General features: G+C 46.4%; 1 protein-coding gene across 3 annotated transcripts in view; it reads right to left on the reverse strand.

The window, feature by feature from the left end:
• DCC (DCC netrin 1 receptor) overlaps positions 1-9,344 on the reverse strand; it is a 947,660-nt gene extending 938,316 nt beyond the window's left edge. For 2 of the 3 annotated variants that reach the window (XM_083702567.1, XM_083702566.1), the window contains exon 1: positions 8,535-9,344. In XM_083702567.1, coding sequence (XP_083558693.1) covers positions 8,535-8,625 — 91 coding nt within the window. In that variant the 5' untranslated portion in view covers positions 8,626-9,344. Of the gene's footprint in view, positions 1-7,898; positions 7,968-8,534 lie in introns of those variants that run through there. The other variant, XM_083702568.1, reaches the window with a different exon arrangement.
• Between the last annotated feature and the right edge of the window lie 1,699 nt (positions 9,345-11,043).

An 11,043-nucleotide genomic window follows, 5' to 3' on the forward strand; every position in this document is an offset into this window, starting at 1 on the left:
CGCCCACTGTAGTCAAATACAAATATTCAAGTCATAGCTTTCCTTCACAATCTACTTTGCATTACCTCTCCAGCTATGTGAATGCAATCTTTTTCCACTTAGACCAATGTACCCAAGGGGCCAAGAGATAAATCCTGTTTGTTTACATGATCTGCATGCATTTATGATTATTTGAAATGACATACATCAGTATCAGCTGGCAGGATTCAGAAAAGAGAACATGCTGATTGGATGATTGTATAGTTAAAGGGTTGATGCTTTTGAATTATGGTGCTGAAGGATACTCTTGAGAGTCCCATGGACTGCAAGAAGATCAAACCTCTCCATTCTTAAGGAAATCAGCCCTGAGTGCTCACTGGAAGGACAGATCCTGAAGCTGAGGCTCCAATACTTTGGCCACCTTATGAGAAGAGAAGACTCCCTGGAAAAGACCCTGATGTTGGGAAAGATGGAGGGCACAAGGAGAAGGGGACGACAGAGGACGAGATGGTTGGACAGTGTTCTCGAAGCTACCAGCATGAGTTTGACCAAACTGCGGGAGGCAGTGGAATAATATAGAATAATATTAAACACCAGCATTTCAGGATTAAACAGGAATCCACACTTAACAGTTGCAATAAGCGATTTCTGAACTCTATTCAATAAAACAGCAAGCCACAGTGCACAACATAATACAAGACAAAATGAGAACCAGAGACTGGAGGGTGGGGCAAGGCAGGTGGAAGGAAGCCTTGCCTAATGGAGTTTCTCCCCTAGCAATTCTTCCTCCAGGCACAGCTTCCTTATGAGGAGTCCTGGGGCCAGGGGGTGGGGCAAAGCAGGTGGAAAGAGGGTCAATCACAACACTTATGAACTGGAGATATATGAGCCACCCATGGCTTATGTTAAATTGGGTCAAAAATAAACCAAGCACCATAATCCCCTCTACCAGCTCCCCAAACCACCTACCCCAGGCTTCCTCAACCTCAGCCCTCCAGATGTTTTTGCTCTATAACTCCCATGATCCCTAGCTAGCAGGACCAGTGATCAGGGATGGTGGGAATTATAGTCTCAAAACATCTGGAGGGCCGAGGTTGAATAAGCCTGATCCTACCCAGTATGAACTGGGCCACAACTGAGTTCAGCAATATGAGCACATCTGCGAAGGATAAAATGAGACCAGCATGATCTCATTTGAATTCAAAAATCTGCAGTTAAGGATTGGATTTTGATCCAAGATTCACACCTTTTGATTTATTTATTTTTAAAGTGCACTGATTGTCACATTATGTTTTTACATAGTAATGATTATAGCATGGTATTTTTTTTTAAAAAAAGGATGTGACAAGCCATGCAAGCACTTTATGTCTAGGAAGTACCAGAACCAGGAAAACAATTTTATTGGATTTAGCCATATGCACACATTTACTTAATGATCCTTACAACGGCGCCTTTCCACTCTAAGTACAGTTTGCAAAATCACTTGCGACACTCTTTTCTTAAGGCAGAGGAAGTAGCCACAGGGGAGTGGGGTGGGGGATGTAATGAAGTCATTTTGTTTTCCGTGGAAGGAAAGTAAGGCACCACTCTGACTATTTCCAAGCAGCAGGGAAACACTTCATAAAGGCATTGCCCCCCGCCCCCAACTCCTGTAAAAATGATGTGTGCAGCAAGCAAGCATTTCAGGAGAGTCGATGGATGTGATTATTTCCTGCATCAGCGTTGCTTCTTGGGCTGTGTTGTCATGGCAAGGGATTCAAGCATAGCAGTTGACTCTACAGAATGGTCACTATCAGAGTAGATTGAGAAGCAGAGGAAAGGACTTCAAGTTAAGATTTGTTTAGCACTAAGGTAAAGAGTGGTGCTGTGGGTAAAACCTCAGTGCCTAGGACTTGCTGATCGTCAGGTCGGCGGTTTGAATACCCGCGGCCGGGTGTGCTCCCGTTGCTTGGTCCCAGCGCCTGCCAACCTAGCAGTTCGAAAGCACCCCCAGGGGCAAGTAGATAAATAGGGACCGCTTACTGGCGGGAAGGTAAACGGCGTTTTCGTGTGCTGCACTGGCTCACCAGATGCAGCTTGTCACGCTGGCCACGTGACCCGGAAGTGTCCTCGGACAGCGCTGGCCCCTGGCCTCTTAAGCGAGATGGGTGCGCAACCCCAGAGTCGGACACAACTGGCCCATACTGGCAGGGGTACCTTTACCTTTACCTTAAAGGTAAAGGGACCCCTGACCATTAGGTCCAGTTGTCACCGACTCTGGGGTTGCGGCGCTCATCTCGCTTTATTGGCCAAGGGAGCTGGCATACAGCTTCCGGGTCATGTGGCCAGCATGACTAAGCCACTTCTGGTGAGCCAGAGCGGTACCTATTTATCTACTTGCACTTTGATGTGCTTTTGAACTGCTAGGTTGGCAGGAGCAGGGACCGAGGAAGAGGAGCTCACCCCGACATGGGGATTTGAACCGCTGACCTTCTGATCAGCAAGTCCTAGGCTCTGTGGTTTAACCCCCAGTGCCACCCGCGTTTAGGGGTGTTAAAAGCATTTGCATGCCTTATATCTTGGTAATCCTTACAGCAAGCTAGTAAGGTAGCAATTCACAGCAGGGCAGCTTGTTGACCAGTTACTGGAGGGGAGGAGACCCAGAAGGTTCAAATTTTTTATTATTTAGCCTCAACACATTTCAGCTGAAACCTTTGCCAGGTGTATTGGGTGATATCTAAGTCAAGGATGGGGATCCTGTGGACTTGCAGATGCAGTTGTTGGAATGCAACTCCCATCAGCCCCAGCCACCATGATCCATGGGCAGGGATGATGGGACATGTAGCCCAAGAACATCTGAAAGGTCACAGGTTTCCCATCCAATGGAAAAGTCCATTGATTTCAGTGGGTCTATTCGGAGTATGAGTAACGCTGAGTTTCACCTATTGTAAAATAGATGTTAAGAAATAAAATGAAGGTCTCTTCCTTCCCACCCTTTCTTCTTTTCCACCCATGGCCCCATTTAGCTCCTGATGGTAGCCACAGTGAGATGCTTCCCACACTGAACAGATGTCATCTGAAAAGCCTAATCAACAAAGGATCTGTGTGGTTGCAGAGGTGTATATAGGGTTTGATGGAATTATTCTGAAAGATCACCAAGCAAGGTGCAATTTGTTGAAGACGACTTATCATCAGCTGAGCTTATGGCATTCTTATTATCCTCTTCCAAAAAGGAAAAGGAAGGAAGGAAGGCAAACTGTATCATCCCTTCAATTTAAAGTATATATGTTAGAGAAGCTTTGTCACAAAGTAGGATGAATGGAATGTTATATATCAGGTATGCACTGGCAGGGGCTGACGAGAGTTGGAGTCCAGGTTTTGGAGGGTACCATATTGGTTACTGCTATTGTATACCATGAGATCACATGCCCCATGCCACCTGAGTCATGAAGCATGCCTGGAGAAGCAGAAATAGATTCTGCTTAACTCACCAGCACAAACAGGAATTTTTTTTGTTTTACACTCCCTCAAAATCTGGGGGGGGAAGAGTGCACTGAAATGTCATTTCTGACTGTTAACCTACTCATAAAACTGCCAGCACAAAAAACAAATTTACTCACATGAATGTGTAGCATAGGAAGATACAGCAGCAATAGAGCTAGACTTCAGCTAAAAGCTCAGTGTCATTTCCCAGATGTGCACAGTCTCCTTTTAATCTAAGCCATAAGAGAACTTCTCTGGGAAACGGCATTTGAGTTACAATACATCTGAGCACTACAAGCTTGGGCACATTTATATTTCTAACCAAGTAATTCTGAACTACTGAATAATTCTGAACACTAAAGAAGCAGAACCAAAGCAGACCAGCTGGTATGTTTGGTCTGGAATGGGTTTTTTCTGAGCAGAGCTCAACAGCTGACTACTGGATAAACCCACCACTGCTCCCTTCAATAATGCTAATGCAATGGCAAAGCAACTGAAAATGAAGAGGCAATAATATTGGCACAGGAAGGATGGGGTAAAATCAGGCTACTCAAAGATGACGGGGGAATTTTGATCTTAAGAACCAGATGAATTGATATAGCCATTAAGGAATATCATTGGCATAGTTCATTAAGACTTTCCTCTATTGGAGTACAATAACTGATAAGTCAAATCCATCTACCAGCCTTTATGAGATGGTTATAGATGATGCAGACAGCTACAGAAATGAGAGGAGGATGAAAACTCTAGAATATTATTGTAAAGCAGTAAAAGGTAAAGGGACCCATGACCATTAGGTCCAGTCGCGAACGACTCTGGGGTTGCGGTGCTCATCTCGCTTTACTGGCTGAGGGAGCTAGCGTACTGCTTCCAGGTCATGTGGCCAGCATGACTAAGCCACTTCTGGCAAACCAGAGCAGCACATGGAAACACAGTTTACCTTCCCGCCAGAGTGGTACCTATTTAACTACGGTACTTGCACTTTGATGTGCTTTTGAACTGCTAGGTTGGCAGGAGCAGGGACCGAGGAACAGGAGCTCACCCCATCACGGGGATTCGAACTGCCAACCTTCTGATCAGCAAGCCCTAGCCTCTGTGGTATAGACCACAGCGCCACCCTCGTCCTCCTTGTAAAGCAGTGGTGGAGTTCAATTAGAATCATAACTTGGAGCCAATCCCAAAGAATATCTGATCATTTCAGAAAAGCTAATGAGCCTCCTATTGGATGGAATACATATTGCAGAACCAAAACAATGCCAGCCACTATATCTACAGATTCTTTTCCATACTCCCCTGTACCGATCTCAGGTTGGGATTCACACAAACACATTTGTTCCTTTATGCCTGTGACATTGAAGAGGTGATTTGTAAAAGAGGCGTGGCACCTCCAACAATGTGAGCAGAACGTTCACACCTGACATCACCTCAAAACACCAAGTACTTCTCAATGGAGGCAATTCGCACATCCAGCTGAATGTCATTGAGCGATAGGTTGCCAAATGATGAGCTATTGAGTGATATAAAATGCAAGTGTGAGTTAGCCATCAATAGTGGCATCCACCTCGTGAGCTGCAGATCTTGTTTAATTAGAAGACTTACTCAGTTCAAACTCCTACAGACTTCCAGGGAAGGTTTTGTTACATCCGCAAACTGGAATGTCTCATACGATGAGTAGGGTAACTTTCTACATAGCTCTATGCTGACTAACATCTCAGTCCAAAACACAAGCCCAGAAATTAAGACTGGATCATTAAACTCCAACTGAGGCAGCTGGTACTCAAGAAAACAGAGGAGATCTGAACACAGCTCAGATCATAAAGATGAACAACTCTGTGGAAGTAAACAGTGAAACTCTGTTCTGCTCATCCCACATATTAAGTTTAATTTCAAAGGAACTCTTCCAAAAACCCAAACCCTGAAGGTACATTATTACTGCAATTGAATCTTGTAGCAGGTTTGTAGACTTCTCTGAAGCTGTTACTCTGGAGCAGGGAGCTTTAGGATTGCAGGGTTAATGGTGCAATTTTTGTTCTCCTTTCTCACAACAATAAAGTGAAATTGCCTTACTAGAATTCCTATTTTACAGAATGGAGTTTGCGACCAATAAATAATGACCAACGTCTCCTGCCATGCACCCACACCCCAAACCACCCAATTTGAACCTATGTCTATGTCACAGAGTAGTCCTGCGCCGCCCCCGTGGCATAATGGGGTGGGATCCATGCTCTTCCCTAAGCAGCACAAGCCCCAACTTTCTGGCAACATTAAACCGAATGCACGGTGACTTGCCCAAGTCATACAACACGTGTGGCAGCTCCCGCCACTCCACAACACAAAGGGCAACTCTGCCTGCATGTGAAATGGATGCTATGACAGACCACTGTTGATTTATATTGCACCACTTGCCGAGAATATGATTGCTCTCCTGCCCAGACACCAGGAGGTTCTCTGGCAAGGCGATGCATCCCGCTCTTTGACTCTGCACCATAATAAGGAAGTGCGGAAGGAAAAGGGATTAAGGGTAAGAACGGGCGGGGATCTTCCTTCCACTTTCAGACAAAGGGGTCCTGAGCATTCACTTCCCCCTGAACCCCGAAGTACCCACTCTATTGTGCGGCACACAGGAAAGGGTTAAATGCAATCCGTAAATGCAGGGGGGTGATTCCCCCCCCCAAAAAAAAACCCAATCATTTCTTTATCGTCTGCGTTTCCAAACTGCAGAGCGAAGCACACCCAGTCATGCTCAGGACGCTGTGTGCACCAGACACTCTCGCTTCTGGCCCGCGAAATGGATGGAACCTCGTTTGTGTGGCCGGCTTGTTCATTTGTGTTTTGTACGAAAGCATCCTTTAGGCACCTTGGAAACAATAGGAAGGGAAGCGGAAGAGAAAGGGCTGTGTGAAAAGGAGAAAATAACGTTTATTTCTCTTGTAACGCCAACGCTGAGCCGTGCTCATTTTCGGAAAGAAAGTTTAAAAGGAAACACACACGCGAATCTTGCATCTCCAAAACAGCGCTGTGCTTTAGCTAGAAAGGGGGTAAAGGACAAAGCTACATTGTGCCGCAGATCTGTAAGCCCTTTGTTACCCATCAACAAAGTCTTTAAATGCCCTGCTGAATGGGAATTTCACCAAGCGGCAAACTGGCTACTTGGCCTTAATAAGGGCACCTCCTACTGGTCCTTTCATGGAGCGAAATCCTGCTTTCTTCCTGATCAGTCTCCTGCTAGGATGCTGAAGGGGGAGAAAATAGCTCCCGGAGGAGGGGAGGGGGAGACATTCAAGCAGATGAGCGGCTTGCCTTTGGCCTCTGCCCATTCAAGTGGCGCCCAAAGCTGTGCGTAAAACAAACAGCCCTGGGCCAAAATTTGCCTACAGGTGAAACGAGGGGAGAGGGAAACTTTGCCTGGTCTTGACGTACAGAAACCCAGCAGCAGCAGCAGCCCTGTCCCGTCGCCACAGCAGTCAAGCATGCACAGAAAGCGTGGGCCACAAAGGCAAGAGGAGAAAGACCTCAGCAGCAGCAGGGAGCCAAACATGCAACGCCAATTCCTCCGAGGCGGCGAGCAAAACGCACCACCAAAATCCACACCACGAAGGACCGCCTTTCATGACTCCCCTTTTCACTCCCGAGCACCACAGCGTGCTACACCTCTTCTACTCGTCCTATAACCTGACCCCATCCTCCAGTGCCTTCCCCGTACGCAGATATGTGTACATATACCCGCACCCACCCACCCATTTCTGCCCACAGCCGGCAAAGATGCTTTGCAAGTCCATCATCTTTTCAGAGAAAGAGCATCACACCAACATGTTTCCATGCGCCATCCGTTCAGCCGGGAACTCGGGAGAGACGCCTATTCATTATCTCCAGCGCGCCTTGTGTGTGCATAGCGCACAGACACGCGCGCGCGCACTAAAAGAAATGAGCCTCGATGCATTTAAAAGGAGCTTCTTACGGTTCACCTGTTAAGCCTTAGATAATCAACGGAAGCGTTATCTTTCTTGGGCCCCTCTAAAGGATGCCATTTCAAATATTTGCAAGCGACCGAATGACACCGGAGCAGAGTAAACTTTTCATTCTGCATTAGGCTGAAATGTTGCATTTTTGTACATTGGTGGGGGGTGTCATGTTCGCTTCTGTTCTGGGTGGGGTGGGGTGTGGGGAGAGAAATCAGCATGCATTGTTCATCAGTGGCTTATATGACACTCCTAAGGTACGGCTGGATTTGTAGAACGGGATCCGCTCCTTCCGAGATTGCCTGCTAATGAAATGCTACTGTTGATCATCCAAAGCAAAGCAAAGGATCGTTGGAAGCGAGCATTCCCCCCCCCCCCCCGCTTGCCATCACACACCCGTCCCCAAGCCCTATTCGCTGCAAATGGCACCACTACTTTCCTCAAGACTTCCTGATAAACCTCTCGTTTCATTCCTGGGTTTTATTTTATTTTATTTACCCTGTTCTTTCATCTCCAGCTCTTCCCAGTCTCCTGAGAAACGCTGAACAACACCATATCGCTTCCCTGTCCTCTCCGATTCAGTAACGCGACCAGCTTTCCCATTTTTAATTAGAAAAATGTGTCTGCCAAGTGCAAAGAGAGGCGTGCCCTCCAGAATATCAATCAAATGGAGTTTGGAGACACTCTATGTGAAATGTTTCCTTTTTTCCTGCACACTCTACCTTACGGACTACCTCTTGCATTCAACATAACAAGAGGAACAACAACCCAAAAACACACACCCCACAATTTCTAAAGCTGGTGATCTCTCAGCCCGGAAGAGCAAACCACTAAGCAGAACAGAAAAATCACACCATCATCACTTTCTGCTATATTTCCCTTTCGATTGGAGGCTTCCCTCCATCCTGACTGAATTCTCCTTAATAAAGACCAAAAGAGGATCTTCTTAATGGACTTCCCTGCCCAAGTCTCTCGCAAAGCTCACAGCAACTCATCCAGCTAGAAGGCTGTTCAAACAGCACGAAATCACAAATCTGCAAGCATCTCTTTGAACTGTCCTGCTTCATCCATTAAAGCCAAAAGGAAGAAGGGAAAAGCAGGAGGAGGGTTGGAATAAACCTACAAATGACTTACCAGTGACTGTAAGGTCCAGAGTGATGACAAAGATCCCAAAGAGCAGGAAAGCCAGTTTTGGTACCCAAACACATCCAAGGCTATTCTCCATATTTCAACCCACACCTAAGCGATATTTGGGTCCGGATCACACAGGCAACAATCCCGGCACGTCTCCACAAGCCGCTTCGGTCTCCTCCCTTTTCGATGGGGTGGTCGTGGGGTTCCCTTAGCTCTCCCCCCCGCCACGGGCAAGGTAAGTGGGTCGGAAGGCAGAAAAAGAAAAAGTAAAAGTAAAATGTAGTCCCCAAGCCAGGAAATGTCCAGAAACTAACGAGGAAAAAGAGGAGAGGAGAGGAAAGGGTCTCCCAGCGTTTGAAAACCATCCATAGGCGCGCGCGCATACAAAAATCCTGCAAAAAAATTAAAAAGGCAAGGAAGGCGCATCAAAAGCGTCGGGGCTGCTCCATCTCTGCTGGTGTACAAAGTAAAACGCAATCAGAAACGCCGACGATCCCGTGCAAGACCAAACAGCCGGGCTAGTATTGGTAATAGTGTTATTATTCCTCCTTCTTGGCTCCGCAGATGTTCGCTGCGGGGAGGGTGGCAGAGAGAGGGGCGGAGAAGGGGGAAGGATGCGATGGTCTCTCACTTGTTACTGGTGCTGTCCACCAGCAGTATGTGAGAGGGAAGAGTTAGAGCTGTAACGTCCATTGATCCGGAGAAGTGGAGGGCTGGGAGGGAAAACGTGGAGAGCGGAGAGAGACGCCGACTGGATCGGGGGAAGAAAAGACTCTGCTTGGGGACAGCGAGCGAGCGAGAGACAGACTGGCGAGAGGGAGAGAGAGAAAAAGGCAGTCTGCTTTGCCTCCAGCAGCTGTATTTGCTGAGCCTACATATGAATGAGCAGGGATGCCCTCTGTAGGCAAAGCGTGGGAAGTCACTGTTCTCAATGGGCCTTAGTAATACAGCCCAGACACCCGGCTGGTTGCAGTTAGGCTGGGCTGCCCCCACCCCCCGCGGCTGGAAAACTTTGCTTTGGCTCACTTGGTTCAGTGTTCAGGAAGATCTCCCGAAAGATTCTAAAGCAAGAATTGCACATCTATGTGCATGGAAGTGTGCATGTAATTATTATTATTATTATTATTATTATTATTATTATTATTATTATTAATTAGCAGGGCAAAGCAGTTTGTGTATTGCTTGACCCTTTATGGGTTTGCTTGCTTAACCATCAGGATCCCACCTTTCTCTAACAGAGACTAGAGCTGGCTTAGGATGCAAAACCAAAAGGCCATCTCCCAGTTAAAACAGTTTACAACAGGGGTGCCAACTTGAATCAAATATTGGGGGGTGGCAGGTAAGCTCCACCTCACATAACTGATTACATGATGTCGTGCATGCACACCATTGGAATGGCAATGCCCATCAACTTTGGGGAGAGCCAGCCCCCTCAACTTTGCGGAGGGCAAAGACCCCCTCGGGCCCTAGGAGTTGGCTCCTACAGTTTACAATATAACACAAACACAGGAGTGGGTTTTTTAAAGGCACAAGGAAATTTACAGGAGCAGAAAGTAATATCAATGCAGGCCAAACACTTTAAATGTATTTTGATGTATTTTTAATCTTTGTTGGAAGCCTCCCAGAGTGGCTGGGGAAACCCAGCCAGATGGGCAGGGTACAAATAAATTATTATTATTATTATTATTATTATTATTATTATTATTATTATTACTATTTAAAAGCCCACATTTTTGTTCAGAGAGCAGTGAGTACAGGCTTTTGGAGTGGGGTGATTCCACAGAATATATATATATATATATATATATATATATATATGCAGGTTTTGGTGTCCTCGGGTGTCTTCCCGTGTAAAAGTTCTCCATATTTTTACACGGGAAGACACCCGAGGACACCAAAACCTGCATTCCTGTACCCGTGAAAATCTACGAAAGCATATATCTCACGTTTCCCACCTACTATTCTTCAGAAAATGTGAATATAGACGATCAACAGGGTCTCAGTTGTGGAATTAGGTGCCTGGGGAGACTTATAAGGAAGTAGTCCTCCAGATATCCAGGTCCCAGACCACCCTGGTGCCTTCCATATGCTTTGGACTACAGCTCATCTCATTGTTGTCCATTGGCCCTACTGACTGGACAGAAGGGAATTGGACTCTATCAGAAGAACCTGAGTTATGGAAAGGCTCATCCAAACCATTCAGGACATTCACAGATGAGACAATCAATCACTTTGATGGGAGCCCAGTGGTGGGGGCTGCCCATTTAATCTGGTGGGGTGGTCACACGAGCCATTTCTCTCTCACACACATCTATACATAGCAACACTTGATGCAGACACTTTTTCATGTGACACAGGCAACAAGGTCTATGGTCTGGAAGATGGAGAATAAAAGAGCTGGAGAAGGAGGGCATTTCTGTACTTCCTAGTCACCAAGCAGCTCAGGAGTTGCTCAGGGAATAGGAAAAGACCCCTTTTCCCCTGAGAAAATTACTCCCTTGAGAGTACA

Source organism: Podarcis gaigeae (genome assembly GCF_964106915.1).
Source record: "Podarcis gaigeae genome assembly, chromosome: 11".
NCBI classification, from domain to species: Eukaryota; Metazoa; Chordata; class Lepidosauria; order Squamata; family Lacertidae; genus Podarcis; species Podarcis gaigeae.